Here is a 16,612-nt window from a genome sequence, read left to right as displayed (position 1 = left end):
ACATGTTATATATGTATAATATTAATTAATTATTGAATTTTAATTAATTGGGATTTGTTACCTCTAATTCTAAAGCAAATTGCTCATTTTAAATAATTTAGCCCATGATTATAGTTTGCATTTCTTAAAGAGTGGACAAAATTAATATGCCTCTAAATTGAAATACTAAATAAAATTGATACCTCTCAAAGTGAAAATAATTGACAAGTACATACATGGAAAAATCTTTTTGAAAATTAAAATATCAGAAAGGCTTTTTAAAAAATAAAAAACTCGAAATGGCTTTCAAAAATAGATTTACAAGAAAAAATGTTTGAGAAATTTTTTTAACTATGAATCTTACAAAATTATTGTCATGGAGACGAGAGAATCTAACTTCTATGAGTTAAAAAAAATATTTATTGTAATAAAAATATCAGTTATTTGATTACCGGGATAAATATTTTTAGAAATATTTATGATGAATTAAACAGATTTTAGTCATTGGAAACTTAAAGTATGTGCACACATGAGTTAGTGTGATTCTCTAAATTACTTCTGTTAAAAAAATATTTTTTATTTATTTATTTTAATAAATAAATTCTGTCTGTTTATTTAAACGTATTTTTTTTAAAAATTATTTATTTTAAATTTAAACAAACTAGTCCTATATCATTCATTAGTAATAATCTTAAAGAAGAGTAATAATGATAATTTAAATAATTTAGATCGTGATAATTAATTTTTTTTTTAAATTTGATGGTCATGTTGGGTTTAAATGAAGTATTTTGATTTGAGGTATGCATTTTTATTTGATGATTGTTATTTTGTTTTTAATTAACTATGTATGAATGTATATTGATATTGATTTATTTGGAGGCAAATTGAAAATAAATAAAATATTAAAAAAGGATAAACACTTCATAAATCTATACAGCATTTGTGATATGGATTGTGCCGTGTTTAAGTGAATCTAACTTAATCTTCGACTAATTAAAAATATTATATTGTACCATTATTTTATTTTTAATTCAAAAAATTAGTTTTGAAAGACAAATTAATATAATTTTAAATTAGAGTATGGAATAGTATTTAAGAATCCCTTCAACGGCTAATTTATGCAAGGAGCTTATAAATACATAAAGACTCTTATACGAGGATATATATAGTCTTTGTTGAACAAGCGCCCAATCTTTCTAAGTTTTGCGAAAACTTCTTTTCTTCTGAGTTATCTCTTGTAATATCCTATATCAAAGAAGATAGTTGTAGTGTTCTATACATAAGATTTTTTATTTTATTTTTTTTGTGAATTGCATTCAAAGGAGGCTTAAAAATTTATAGGAAAATGGGTCTGAGCTAAATCAGCTCGTAAAGCATTAACAATACAAGAAGGTGGAAATTCAAAACCACACAAGAAGCCTCCCAAGTGGTCTCTAACAACTTCTCCACACCCAGCAATGGTTCCACCAACTGAGACTGAACCATCACAGTTTACTGCTACTTCATCAACGACTTGGTTCTCAGACTGCAACAGGTTCACATGCTTCAGAGATTTTGCCGCTTCTGCACTTTGGAAGTACTCCATAGCCAAATGACAGGAGTTTGAAGAGGTTTATTGCAAAGATCATTTTGGAGTTTTGCTTGGAAAGACAATCAAAACACTAATTTAGTGAAGTCAACTATATAATATTCATAGCTTAAAAATAGTTAATTTTTTTAAAATGATGAAAAATTTAACAGAAAAATAATTTGTCTGATCAATCTATTTTTTGATAAAAATAAGATTTAGAATTAGTTCCTGGATAATCGCAATGTAGAAATTACATATCCTCATTATAAATTGAAACTATTGACATAAGATTATCTTATAATCACATCATGAATAAAAATAATTTATTTAATGAAACTATGAAAGAGAAACAATATTAATTTTTACTATGTAAAAAAAATAAAATTGGATCAACAACAACACATCACCACCGCAAGTATGACTACTCTCTGATGTAATAAATTGAAAAATACATCTATCTCTAATTAAGTTTAAAAATATTTAATATTTTTATTCATTAAATTTGTAGTAACTCTTAATTTTTTTTCCCGTGTAACAGTATATTAATCGTGCACTGAGCATTCTTCCTTTTTTGTGTGAAGGCTTTGAACATTCTTCTCATGGTAGTAGATTAATTTTTTCAAAGTGTAAATATTGTTAAAATATCTTTAAAAAATCACTAATTTTTTTTACATCTCATAATAAAGTATTTTCCCAATACATAATCAGAAATTAAAATTATCATAAATTTGCTTAAAGAATCAGCGATTTACTAATTGTGTTTGACTGAATTGGTGTAAACTCTACTTTCATTCCCGAACACATTATTTAATTATAACATTAACTTAAAATTATTCTAATTTATATGAAGAAAAACAAACACGGTTATATTGAAATAAAAATAAAACACAAGAAAAACGTGATTGAAAGTTTTTTAAAATAATTTTTAAATATCATTTAACGGATTTAGCCTTAGTTATCGTGAGTGGGTTACATACAATGAAAAATAAATTTGGATTAGACACTGACCGCGAGACTAGACTCATCCTAAAACTGCCCCCACTGCGCTGCGTCATACATCATCAATGTGTGTGCCCTCTTTTTTCAGTTTTTCTTTTCTTTCACACTCTCACACATAACATATTCACTTTTACCCACCCCAAAAACAATTTGGTATCTCAATTCCTAATCACTAATCTGCGATGATGCCATTCCCCATTTGGCATTTCCAACTTCCACACACTCCAAAGTCCAAACACCATCCTTTTTTTTCATACTCTCCATTCTGCCTTCTTCCCACCTCTTCACAGATTACAGCCTCCTATGCCCTCCCTCACCTTCTCCTCTTTTTTATTAACTCATCAGAAATAATCTTCATCAATTAATATGATTGAATTTTCTCTGACACAATTTTAAGGAATTGAAATGTATTAGTATAATGTAACATGATCAACAACTAACTTTATTATTTGTTAAATATGTGATTAAAAATTTGATTATTAAATTTATGTGTATAAAAAAATATTTATTAAAAATTCGATCATTTTGGTCACAATACTAAAAAATAAAATCCTAAAATACCACCTTATATATATACAAATGTATAAGGATACTCATATTCTAATTCTTATTAGAATTGCTTGTTTTTTTTTATCATAAACTTATGATTTAGTTTATTTAAATATTTCAATAACTTATTGTTTGACTTTTGAAAATAAAAATAAAAATATACTAATACAATATGATTATTAAGTAACTTTATCAATATTAATATATATGAAATCTTTTTATTAAAAAAGTAAATCCCTTTAAATAATTAAATTTAATATTTCATAATTAGTGTTTGGTTTTTGACTTAACATAACTTGATATTATATATAACTTTTATGATAATTATTATAAAAGTGAATATTTTATAATATATTACTTTTTATAATTGGATAGTAAAATAAAATTCTATCAATGTATTAATTAATATTGTTACTATATACATATTATTGTTATTTTTTTGTATTGATTGATTATATCCCCCACAATTACATAAAAAGCAGCAGCACACAAACCTTCACAAACAACATTCACATGATCTGCCTCAATCATTCTTAGTCATAACCTGCGTTTTTCTCATCTTCTTCCCCGAAAAAGGACACCGCCCCAGCCATGGTCGAAACCAGACGCAGCAGCTCCTCCTCTTCCAAGCGCTCTCTCTCTTCGCCCTCTCCCCCCAACAACACCAAACGGTGCAAGGTACCATCTTTCCATCCCAATTACCCTTTTCCTCATCTGGGTATCCGATTCTAATCTCAATTCCAGATGGGTACGTTGTTGATCGATTCTCTCTCACTCTCTCTCTCTGATGACGTAGGTGTCCGAGGATTCCTCATCCACCACCGTGCCTTCGGTTGCTCCGGTCAACGAATCTGGAACCGCTAATGAATCCGCGGAACCGGAGCTGATGCTCTCTGATCTGCCTGAAACGGCGTCGTTGAAGGCCGTCGATGGCTGTGTTGCGATGTCGCCCAATAAGTCTCCCTCTGCGCCCGTTGAAGGTGAGGCCTTGGTGTCCCCTCAGTGTCAAGGTGAGAAAAATTGACACCTTTTGTGCATGCATGTGGTTTTTGGATTGGTGGGACTTATGAATTTGCGGGAAATTCAGGTGAGACCGCGGAGAAATCGAAGGGGGTGCTGATGGCGGCGGCGACGACGACGGGTGGTCGATCGAAGAAACAACGCCCTTCGAAATTGAGCCCCAAGGTTGCGTGGGGAAAGCTTCTCTCTCAGTGTTCTCAGGTTTGGTTTTATTGTTCCTAGTTGTTGGGTGTTTACCTTGCTTGCTTGGGTTGGGTTTTGTGTGTATCTTTGAGTACTTTGTTTTCTAATTTTGCAAGGGGAATGCATGGCAATTTTATTCCTTGAAGTTTACTACTTTACTTTACTTTTTACACAAGGGTGTCTAGCTAAGTTCGTTGAGAAAAAGTGTTTGAATTGTCGTAAACCTGTTTTCGATTCCTATGGATAAAAAAAAAAAGAAGACTAGTGATTTTTATGACTCAGTAGCTGTTGTGTTTGTGCTTTTGTACGCTTGTATTGGTAGGTATACTTAATGTCTCTACATTCGGCGGTTGCTTAGTTGCCGATCCCAAATAGCGGGACGGAGTGACTGCCCCCTAACTGATGTATAGTGGAAAGCAGGATCACTTCTTAATACTAGTGAAATAGTTTATACTGCACGTATGTAATTGCTAAAAGATAATTTCTTTTACCAGAAACTAAAAAGCATATTCATAATTAATAAGTGTTGTCCTAGGCTATAGTGCTATTGCATTGCGGAATTTCTTGGATCTGCGTTTGCAACTCCATCTGCTATTTGTGGGCTCTGTGAGTGTTGTGATTGTGGCATATGTCCTGCATCCTCTTGCGAGTCTCTGGCCAATTGAACTTTTGAGTTAACATTATGCCAATTTTTATGCATTTTTAATTTTGTTTGCACACAACTTAAAAACGCAACTGCACACTTTTGCTGACAAATTTGTCACATAAAGGAGGGGAGAGCGCTCATTATTTCATTGCTGGAAATCCAGTTAGGAAACTTGCCAGATGGATTGTCTTAGAGTTTACTGTGAAAACATGTCCGGCCGTAACAGCATAGAGCTTCTGTGCCCTTTATAATAAGTGTTTTGGCTACAAGGGCTCTACTTGGTTTTTGCTATTGATTTCCATTATGGACCTTTTCTACCACTGGAAGCTCATCCGGTCAAGGGTGGTGGAAACCAAGACAGAGTCCAGATGGTTCTGGTGCTCACTGTTCTGTAGTCTGGGTGACACCCATTTGAGGCGAACCACTCTTCTAGTTTTAAATGGCTGCTTCTGTAGAGGAAACTGGAAGGGGGGAAGGGAACTCAAACTTTTGGGTTTGGTAGATCTTTAAGTATTTGACTAAAATATGGTGAAATTCTTCTGCTTCTTCCAATTATTGAGAAGGGGACTGCCTTTGGGTTGTAAACAGTGCTTCTCTTTTTCACTGTTATGGGCTGCTATACAGCTTTGCATTAATCTCAATCAAACCCTCACACAGTTTACATGCATATGTGCAAAAGAAAGGAAAAAAGAGGGTTTGGAGACGAGGGGATTGAGGAAAGGATATGGAAAAGGTGGAAGATCCTACTACTTTAACCAATCTATGGCCTACTTGTATTGCTGTTCAAACTAAGCACCACCATGTAGGCAAATCCCTTTGCGCGTGATTGTTGACAGCCTTAACAGCAACATTGCTGGAGGAGGAAGAAGGGAGCACAGATAGTGATGGACCTTAGGAGGAGTGTGCTATGAACATTTGAGCTGGAAGTTGGTGTTGGTGCACGAGCACTGGCTGAGCGCACAGAGGTGCGGATGTGGTTTGTAACAGTGGTAGGCAGCAGCAATAAGGTGTTCAGCATTGCAGATGCTGCTTTGCAGTCGGCATTGGAGGGAGGTAAGTGAGTTTGCAGATTGAGAAGGACATGGATGGGTGTTGTTTCACAAGATGCAGGTGAGGAAAGCGGTGATGCTGTTTTAAAGGCTGTTGGGGAAGAGATGATGATGGGTGGTGTTTGGCGTAATAAGTACTAATGTCATGGGAGGTTTGTGTAAGTAGCCCTAAGTTATAAGATTGGAATGACTGGCCTTAGTCGTCAAGGGCCCTTGCTTATTTGTATAATAGTGAGAGCTAATTACTTGATTTAGTCTGTTTGAAACTTATCATTGCATTGTCTTAAACTATGATATAATCCATGCAGGATAAGCAAGTTAGTTTGGGAAAATTTCACAAAGTCCATAATGAAACTTATCATTGCATTGTCTTAAACTATGATATAATCCATGTGTAAGTAGCCCTAAGTCTTAAACTTATCATTACATTGCATTATCTGATTAACATAATAACACAACAAAGTGTCTTGACATCATTTTTTGGGGTTGAATCTAGTAACTTTGGGAAATTTCAATCTTTTGTGCATTACCAAACCAGAAGATTTTGTTTATTCTATATCTCACGCAGTGCGTTTGGTCGAGGTGTAATAACATGATACCATAGGACATGTAGTTCTATTGCAATTACATTTTCCAATTATAAGATTTCTCATCAACTATGCAGAGAAGATTTGAAGTTGCTTGGTGAAAAAAAATACTACTTTGTTTGATTTCATTGGAAAAAATAATATTGATGGTATACTTGAGTAGTATTCACATACATTTTGAAGTTTGTCCTGTTTGTGGCTTACCACGGGGAGGGGGGATTGTGGGCTGATTTATTTTTGTCTTATTAACTCTTCTATTTCTGACTGTACTATTGTAGGTTTGGGATTAATCATTTTGTTATTCATCTTTCTGCAGAATCCTCACGTGTCCATGAGTGATCTTATCTTCACTGTTGGTCAAGGTCGTAATTGTAATTTATGGCTTAAAGATCCCACTGTTGGTAATGTTTTGTGCAAGTTGAGCCACATAGAGGTAGACTTTCCTCTTTTATCTTTTGAAACTTAAAATGAACTGAGTAACTAATGGTCCATCTGCTTTCCAGCTTTATTATGACGGAATAGTCATTTCTAAAAAAAAACTATTTTAAATGTTTGATTAAAGATATTATTGAAAAGAATTAATTTTTGTTCGGTTATGGTAGATGCTTCCTAAAAATATCCCCACTGAAGAAATTTACAGTTGAGCATTTCTATGTCTTTCAATATTACTTACCGGTTGTTATTTGGACTCTGTACAGCGTGGAGGCTCATCTGTTGCATTACTTGAAATCACAGGGGGCAAAGGTTCTATTCAAGTTAATGGCAAGACATATCGAAAGAATGCCCGTCTGATTTTAAGTGGAGGTGATGAGGTGGTCTTTGGTTCTTCTGGCAAGCATGCTTATGTATCCTTTACATATGGTTCACAGGGAAGACTTTATCTGTTTCCCCTTTTAGTTCCTGTTTCTCTTTCCTTCTTTTTTTTGCAAGCATATGTGGTCACTTTTACATATTTCAAGGATATTAGCTAGTCATGTGTTCTGTGTATTCATTATAAATTGCTTTTTATTTTCCATTCCTAAATTTCTTTTATTGATGTATTATGGGTTCCTTAATATTGAATTCAGATCTTTCAGCTGCTCACAAATAATAATATTAGTCCTGCTGTTATACCTTCTTCTGTGAGCATTTTAGAAGCCCAGAGTGCTCCAATAAATGGAACGCAAGTTGAAGCTAGATCTGGTGATCCTTCTGCTGTTGCTGGAGCATCGATATTGGCCTCCTTATCTAATCTTCCTAAAGATTTATCTCTCCTTTCACCTCCTGCTAAAACTGGAAAGAATGTGCAACAGAACTCTGACATTTCATCACTACCTTCTGGCAACGAGGATGATATGCCAATCAGTGAAATGAAGGATGCCACCAATGATGTAGCATCTGAAGTTTGCTCTGCTGACAAAACTGTTAATGAAAATCCTAGTCTTGACACAGCAGAAGTCGACATCAATGTGGATGCCGATGTTAGGAAGGTTACTGCTGCTACATATGAATTGAGGCCATTACTGCGCTTGCTTGCTGGTTCATGTCCTGAACTTGATTTAAGTTGTGGCATTACCAAGATATTGGAGGAGCGAAGGGAATTAAGAGAGCTCCTTAAAGATGTTGATACCCCAACAATATTGGCATCAACCAGGCGACAAGCATTTAGGGACAGTTTAGAACAGAGAATTCTCAAATCTAAGAATATTGATGTCTCTTTTGAAACTTTCCCATATTATCTAAGGTGAATACCACTACTTGTTATTGTTTTATCTCTTGATTATGCTGCCTGAACTACATGTGAACTGTAGCTATGTTGATATTCTTTGCTGCTATTTTGCTGGGTTGAGATAGATAAGAGTTAATTTATGGCTACTTGCTTATGATGTTTTGTATTATACAGTGATACAACAAAGAGCGTTTTGATTGCTTCTACATTTATTCATTTGAAGTGCATGGGCTTTGGAAAATATGCTTCTGACCTCTCATCAGTGTCTCCACGAATATTGTTATCTGGTCCTGCAGGTAGTTACATAATTCTCGCTTATGCTTCCACTTTTCCCTTTTTGTAATAGAGAAGTGATATTTTATATGATTCCTGTGTAGGTTCGGAAATATATCAGGAGACTTTGTGCAAGGCACTTGCGAAGCATTTTGGTGCCAGGCTTCTGATTGTCGATTCTCTCTCATTGCCTGGCGTATGTTTTCTTAGATATTCTTATTTTTTTTATGGTTATAGAGGTTTTGCAGAATTGCCTTACTAATCTAAATTGTTTCCTGTTCATGGTCTTTTCTGGTGCCTGTTTCTGTTGAGATGGTTTCTTGCTAAATCAGGATTAATATACACTCAATTGTTCTTAACTATGCAATTGGTTTTTCAGGGAGCACCATCAAAGGAAGTTGATTCTGCCAAAGAAAGTTCCAGACCTGAAAAACCATCATCTGTGTTTACTAAGAGAAGTTCCCAGACTGCCACATTACAACATAAGAAACCAGCTTCTAGTGTTGATGCTGAAATTGTAGGTGGATCAACGATAAGTTCTCAGGCTATGCTGAAGCAAGAGGTTTCTACCGCATCGTCAAAGGGCACTACTCTTAAAGAGGGTATGCTGTTGTGACCTAGAAATGAAGTCATCTGCAAATTTACCTTCCCATTGCCTCGTTTTATTATGAACGCTAGGCAACCTTTTTTAAGGCTTTAATGACATGATGCTTGCTTAATTTGCAGGTGATCGAGTAAAATTTGTTGGTAACTTTCCTTCTGCCGTCTCATCACTGCCAAATTATCCTTCAAGGTAATTTTTCTAATGGAATAATTATACTTATAATATTTTTACAGTTTATGAGTAATATAGGTTGACCTGTTCTTGTTGAGATTTAAGATTTGTATTTTATTCTTTGTTATTGAGGAGGATGCACATGAAAATTCCTTTAATATGGCTTTTAAAACATGGTGAACTTTTAGTAAATAGTAATGAGATTTTAATGGCAGTTCTCTTTTGCAGAGGTTATAACTTCAGAAAAATTCACACTTTTTGGACCAAAAAAAGAAATAATTCGCCTTTTGAGTCATTTCTCAGTATTTCAGTTAAGATATTTTTATGTTTTTGCTATTTCTCCGTTGTGTTTAATTAAAGCTAAATGCACTTAAGTTCTAGATTTACTGGTGTTATGTGTTTTTATGGTTTTTCTCTGGTGCATTGCTCACAGCTATTCAAAAGGTGTTTCCATTTCTGTTATGCAGACTGACTAGAGAGCTTTGCTGTTTATTTATTTCAGTTTCACATTTTTTAAGTATTTGTTCATGTTGATATTTTATCCTCCTGCTAATTTTTTATATCTAATCCTTTAGTTTATATTTTTTTCTTATTCTGGAAAATTAAGATTTTATTCTTCTTCTATATTGGTCAGGGGACCTAGCTATGGCTCCCGAGGCAAAGTTCTGCTTGCTTTTGAAGATAATAGGTCTTCAAAAATTGGGGTTAGGTTTGATAAATCAATTCCAGATGGCAATGATCTTGGAGGCCTTTGTGAGGATGACCGTGGGTTCTTTTGTTCAGGTAATTCACTTTATTTTATTGAAATTTTGTTGCCTTAGCTGCAAGTTAGCATATTGTATGCTATAATTTTAGCATGTATAACTCGTTGAGGATTTATACTGCAGCAAATCATTTACTACGGGTAGATGGTTCTGGAGGGGATGACGCGGACAAAGTTGCAATTAGTGATATCTTTGAGGTTGTGCCAGTTCTTTACCGGTCCAAAATATGCCTCTATTCCTGAAGAAGTATATCTAACACCCTTCTCTGCTTTGTGCATAGGTTACCTCCAATCAGAGTAAAAGTGGTCCACTGGTGTTGTTCATTAAAGATATAGAGAAGGCAATGGTTGGGAACTATGAAGTTTTGAAAAATAAATTTGAAAGCTTGCCACCAAATGTTGTGGTAATTGGCTCTCATACTCTGCTTGACAATCGGAAGGAGAAGGTACTGTCCCATTATTAGATTGTGGTGATCTTATGCTTGGAGGAATGTTTTTGCTGCTGTATTTACTGACTGCATGATTATGTTTCCAGACTCAACCTGGTGGCCTTCTGTTTACCAAGTTTGGGAGCAATCAGACAGCACTACTTGATCTTGCTTTTCCGGTATAAGAACCACTGTCATTGCTCTTCTTACCTTGGTTTAAAGCTTGTGCATTTCTAGCATGGAAGTTACAGTTCTTGTCTTTTTCTGTACCTTCACACTATTCATAGCTTTTTCTAAATTATTGTTAATATTGTTATATGTACATTGTAGCTTGGTTGCTTCTGGTTCCTTGAGTTAATTATCAATCCACTACTATTTGTTCTCTTTTTAGGATAACTTTGGTAGACTGCATGATCGGAGCAAAGAAACCCCTAAAGTAATGAAGCAACTTGGTCGTCTTTTCCCAAACAAAGTGACAATACAGCTGCCTCAGGTTTGATGCTAGATTAACTTTATTATGAAATTTATTCCGTTGCTATATACAGTTCAAGTATCCATTTTAATTCAACTTGTACAGGACGAGGGTATACTTTCTGATTGGAAGCAACAATTAGAACGTGATATTGAAACTATGAAAGCTCAGTCCAATATTGTCAGCATTCGCACAGTGAGTCCGGAAACATCTGATCATTTTTATGTGCCTTTTTTGCTTTTATTATTCTGTGCTTCCTCTTGTTGCATTTTTTCTACATGTTTCAATTTTTTTCACTTGCTGTGCATTAGTTGTGATATGCCTTTTGAATATGTAGCATCTCTTGCATTGGCTTTGTGAAATTTTCCTAACTGCGCTTAAAAATGCTCAATGTCATTTTAAGAGTTGTTTCTGTGGATAAAATTCTCTTTTGTTTCCTGTTTTTTCAAGCCTACCCATCCTGGCCATCCATATCCATTGTTTGATTTACACTGCCTTTCTAATATGGCCAATTACTGCTAACAAAATGATTACTTGATTTTCATTTTTCAAATAATATAGAGCTCCATTTTCTGACCTGTATCTGACTTAAGTTTCATTTCTTAAATATTAAAATTCATTTTTGCCATGCCATTTTGTCAAACATCTGATAAGATTCTTCTAATGATTCAGGTTCTCAACAGGATTGGATTGGATTGCCCTGACCTTGAGACTCTTAGCATCAAAGACCAAACCCTAACAACTGAAAGTCAGTTCCTTTTTTCTTTTTTAATATTATGTATGAAATTATTTTTCCAGGTAAATAAAAGATGTTTAGATTTGCTGCCTTATCACTGATAACATCCTATGAACTCCATTTCCTAGGTGTGGAGAAGATCATTGGCTGGGCTATAAGTTACCATTTTATGCATTCATCTAAAGCTTCTATCAAAGATTCCAAGCTTGTGATATCTGCAGAAAGGTTGTGTTTGTCATTTTTGGGCATGTCGATAATCTCAACCCTAAAATTTAAGCAATGAAATATATAGTACCATGTAAAAAATTGTTGTTATTGCATTAATTTTATTAACACTACTTTTCATTTCACTGGTGCAGCCTTAATTATGGAATTAACATTCTACAGGGCATTCAAAATGAGAACAAAAACTTGAAAAAATCACTGAAGGTAATTTAATATAAGATGTTACAAACTTAAACCTTTTTCCATCATATTTTGTGGAGATATTTTGCATTACTACTGGTATCCATCTAGTTTCTTTACCTTGTCATTTTTTGAATTGTGGGATTGTCACCTGTATTCTTGGAATTGTTTTTCCAGGATGTGGTTACTGAGAATGAATTTGAGAAAAAACTTCTTGCTGATGTTATTCCACCAACTGATATTGGGGTCACATTTGATGATATTGGAGCTTTAGAAAATGTGAAGGACACCTTGAAGGAATTGGTTATGCTTCCTCTACAGAGGCCTGAATTGTTTTGCAAAGGACAGCTGGCTAAGGTTGGTAGATTTTCTTTTTAGTTGCTTTAAATGACTTGTGGAACACATTTTTTAGTAGATGATATTCATATCATGTGTGTAGCACCTCATTGTAATTACTTTGGATATAGCCTTGCAAGGGAATATTGCTTTTTGGGCCCCCTGGCACAGGAAAAACAATGCTTGCAAAGGCTGTAGCAACTGAAGCTGGAGCAAATTTCATTAACATTTCAATGTCCAGCATTACTTCAAAGGTATTAATGTTGTAAGTTACTTTTTTTTGTGGTGTATTTCCTTGTATGCTTCAGTGACAAGAAAAATATGGTTTTGTTTGTTGCAGTGGTTTGGTGAAGGAGAGAAGTATGTCAAAGCTGTCTTTTCTCTAGCCAGCAAAATTGCTCCAAGTGTTATTTTTGTTGACGAGGTTGCTTTATCATGTCATTTGTTTATATTCCTTTGAAGTTCTCTTTTCCTTTATTTTAAATATTTTTTTTAATACTTTTTAGAATTCATATGAGCCATTTCCGGACTAGTTTGAGAGGATAGTATGCCCATCAAATGGGGAAAGCAAAGTCATGTTTTATATAATGATGTTTAAGGGATGTAAAAAGGTGTCTGTGGCTTACAATGTGATGGGGACAATAATAGATTGCTCTGAAGTGCTTTTTAGGTTTACTGAAGTTAATAGATTGTAGATTATAAAATGGGCTAGACCTCTTAGGGCTTTGCTAAGCTGAAGGAGAATGGCAAAGGTGCCTGGAAGTCTGGAACAGTGTTTATGAAGGGTTGAATGAATATCTAGTAGATTTGAACCAAAAGATCTAAGGCTGATTTTTTACTGAATTTCTCAGTTATACTGTTTCTGTGATTATTTTCTATAAGGCAAGTGAAAAACTGTCTGAATTGAAGACCTAAACATTTAAATCTCCAATTTTTTATGATAGCTACTATGAATTTTCTTAGTTTCAATTATCTGTGTTGATTTGTTGTGGCAATTGTGGCAGGTTGATAGTATGCTAGGGAGACGTGAAAACCCTAGTGAGCATGAGGCTATGCGAAAAATGAAAAATGAGTTTATGGTAAATTGGGATGGTCTGCGTACAAAAGATAAAGAGCGTGTACTTGTTCTTGCTGCTACAAACAGGCCTTTTGATCTTGATGAGGCTGTTATTAGGAGGCTTCCTCGACGGTGAGCATGTTATGTTTAATGTTAACTTGTATTTTCATGTTTTACAGATGACATCTATTCTAATGCATGGTCTGACTTCATTTTTTTTTTGTAGATTGATGGTTAATTTGCCAGATGCTCCAAACAGAGAAAAAATTCTCAGAGTCATTTTAGTGAAAGAAGATTTGGCACCTGACGTTGATTTTGAAGCAATAGCTAATATGACTGATGGATATTCTGGGAGTGACCTAAAGGTTGTATGTATATTTATGTATTTTTCACTTCCTTTCTTGGTTTCTGGAGAAGGTACCATCTGTTTCTACATAAAATATTCTCATTGTTATCTTTTGATTGCAGAATCTGTGTGTCACAGCAGCTCACTGTCCAATACGAGAGATCTTGGAGAAGGAAAAGAAGGTTAGTGATTCTCTCTCTATATCTATCTATATGTGTGTGTGTGTGTGTGTGTGTGTGTGTATTACTCATGCAGAAATCTCAGTTCAGTTCTAAATATAAATCTGCGCACTTTAATGGGTTTGCATTATAGTCCAAGGATTGGTAATCTCTTCCTCACTTTGATATGAAATGTCTTTCAGGAGAGAAGCTTAGCTTTGTCTGAGAGCAAACCTTTACCTGGATTGTGTGGCAGTGGTGACATTCGTCCCTTAAAGATGGATGATTTTAGATATGCACATGAGCAGGTATATTATTTTATTTCCATTCTTCTTAAAATAATGTGTTCACTTTGGAGTATAGGGTGTCCTCAAAAGTAAGATAGCTGCCTTGTGACACCTAGTTTTGGAAATATCCTTTGGACACTGGGGAAAGGGTGTTTAAAATAAATATGGCATGACCCCCCCTTTTCCCTACAACCGCACATGGTGGGAGGCTTATGCACTTACCTGCATTTTATTAATTTACTTTGGTGGAAAGGCCTTTTGCATTATTGGTGGAGGGCATTTATAATAAATGGATGCAATCCCTGTCTGGCTTGTGAACTTAAATTTGGAGGTTGGGTTGGGGGTGGTGAAAAAAGCATTGTTGTCCTCTTCAGTCCTGGGGGTTGGCTTTTTAGGATGGGCACTTCTTATTGTCACAGATGAAGAACTAAAGTGTAAACATGATACTGTCACATGCACTTTCAGCTTCTTGTTTAAACATGATGAAGCTTCATTCTAGGTTGCTAGCTTACAAGAAATTGAAGTTTGCAAGGCTTGACGGGCTATATTGATGAGATCTTTTGGAGAGGGGGTAATCTTGACTCTAGGTGTTGCTTTATAAAATTGGCTCACTGAGTTATAAGATGACTTGAATTAGCAAATGGAATTTCAATGTTTAATGACTTGAATTATAAGATGTTGTTCAGTGGATGGATGGGAGTTTTAGGCAAATGATGCTGAATCTGGCTCGGCCCAAAGAATTATTAAAATAATGTTACTTCATTGAACATTAAGCTACTACCTTTGTAGACAAAATCGGTTGTTTTTCATGGTGATCATGTAATTGCTCGATAGAGTCCTTTTAGTGGTAATTACAATGTTTGATGTATTTTGTTGCAGGTGTGTGCAAGCGTGTCATCAGAGTCAACAAATATGAATGAGCTACTCCAATGGAATGACCTCTATGGAGAAGGAGGATCAAGAAAAATGAGATCTCTGAGCTATTTCATGTAAAGCTCTCTCTCTGTATAGCATTTCTTGCTTAGGCTATTCTTATATCACCAACTATTGATGTGGAAATCCCATCATTGGTTCTGCCTCTCTCTATTGTATTATATCATCATAGGTTTTCTTTCCCCTTTTTCCAACCCTCACCATCCTCTCCAAATTTTTTCACATATTAGTAGAATTTGTTGACAATTTCACTTGAGATAAAAAAAAAGTTTAATTTAGGTTCCCTACTGATCCAACTCTCCCTCCCCTTATTCTTGCTTGTATATATCAAGTTTTTTTTCTCGTAAAAATAAAATAAATATTTATTTTTATTAATTTCTTGTGGCTGAATGGCATTGTATTTCTGATTTTCAGTTTGTGGTGTGTATGAATATATATGAACGCTACTCAATTTTTCTAATTGTATTGTAGATACTGAACCTAAAAATTGCAGATATCTAATGAAAATTGCATATAGGGCAAAAAAAGTTTCAGTAGTACATTTTTAGGGATTAGAATTTAGTTTCATTCGGATGACATGTTGGTATCTTGAGTTAAAAATGATAAAAGATTGAAAAACGCAAATTATTTTTTAAATGATCATGTGACATTAAAATATTCACTTTTTCTTTAAAATAAAAATATTGACTTTGTATGTATGGTTATAAGATTTAGATTTATTGTTCTTACTAACAACATTTTCACTGGATATGTCTAGCATATATACTAATGGTTAAATAACCTCAATTTGTTATGTGTGTTTAATTTAATATTTTATCACAATTATAACTGTTTAATTTAAAAAAAGGAAATGTTAAGATAACGTTGCCATAATGTAAATGTTCTTGATTAATTTTTTTTTTTGTAGAAAATATTTGTAGTCATGAAAAATATGAAAAAAAATTATAAGCAAAGAAGTTTTTATTGATATAAATATTTGGCAAAAGCACAAGATGGGCACCGCCTACAATATGCTCGTAACTATGGTTTTTTTTTTCTCTTTCCAAAGTACCCCGTATGTAACTAAAAGTAAGTATTGAGGTTTTCTATGGAGGCGCAGACATCATCAAAGTAATTTGTTTTTTCATATATAAGTGACATAAGTTCATAATTATGCTTAAGTTTAAGGAAAAAATAAACAAAACATGATTATCAGAAAAAATTTCATTAAAAGTGTTTAGTCTGATTAATATTATTAGTTATTAATAAAATTAGTGAATATTTTACACAAATATCATGTGACTAAAAAAAATAAAATAATATATTAATTTAAATTTAAATATGTTGTCATTTATAACTTTTTTTTTAAAATTG

At 34.0% G+C, this 16,612-nt stretch overlaps 1 protein-coding gene across 2 annotated transcripts; it reads left to right on the top strand.

The window, feature by feature from the left end:
- The first annotated feature begins 3,578 nt into the window (after positions 1-3,578).
- LOC114369192 lies at positions 3,579-15,645 on the top strand. Of its 2 annotated transcripts, none has more exons than XM_028326386.1 (27): positions 3,579-3,775; positions 3,894-4,077; positions 4,185-4,318; positions 6,899-7,015; positions 7,281-7,427; positions 7,650-8,305; positions 8,465-8,586; positions 8,668-8,759; positions 8,943-9,165; positions 9,290-9,356; positions 9,973-10,121; positions 10,226-10,299; positions 10,383-10,547; positions 10,637-10,708; positions 10,921-11,022; positions 11,107-11,196; positions 11,674-11,749; positions 11,866-11,962; positions 12,097-12,166; positions 12,320-12,499; positions 12,610-12,732; positions 12,819-12,902; positions 13,483-13,667; positions 13,762-13,900; positions 14,004-14,063; positions 14,243-14,347; positions 15,206-15,346. In XM_028326386.1, exons 1-27 carry the CDS (start codon positions 3,689-3,691, stop codon positions 15,317-15,319), a joined length of 3,714 nt encoding a protein of 1,237 aa, XP_028182187.1. In that variant the 5' UTR covers positions 3,579-3,688; the 3' UTR covers positions 15,320-15,346. The 2 variants fall into 2 exon arrangements, with proteins under 2 accessions (XP_028182187.1, XP_028182186.1); XM_028326385.1 differs by having other exon boundaries at positions 3,689-3,775; positions 3,894-4,107; positions 15,206-15,645.
- Positions 15,646-16,612: the final 967 nt, after the last annotated feature.

The sequence above is a fragment of the Glycine soja genome, chromosome 10 (genome assembly GCF_004193775.1).
Source record: "Glycine soja cultivar W05 chromosome 10, ASM419377v2, whole genome shotgun sequence".
Taxonomy (NCBI): Eukaryota; Viridiplantae; Streptophyta; class Magnoliopsida; order Fabales; family Fabaceae; genus Glycine; species Glycine soja.
This window is presented reverse-complemented; position numbering and strand designations above follow the sequence as displayed.

Bases quoted from the DNA above. Each gene is read 5' to 3' on its own strand.
- LOC114369192 (XM_028326385.1), top strand. From the start codon at position 3,689: ATGGTCGAAACCAGACGCAGCAGCTCCTCCTCTTCCAAGCGCTCTCTC. The intron at 8,587-8,667 runs GTAGTTACATAA...ATTCCTGTGTAG, and splicing joins ATTGTTATCTGGTCCTGCAG to GTTCGGAAATATATCAGGAG. The intron at 14,064-14,242 runs GTTAGTGATTCT...AATGTCTTTCAG, and splicing joins TCTTGGAGAAGGAAAAGAAG to GAGAGAAGCTTAGCTTTGTC.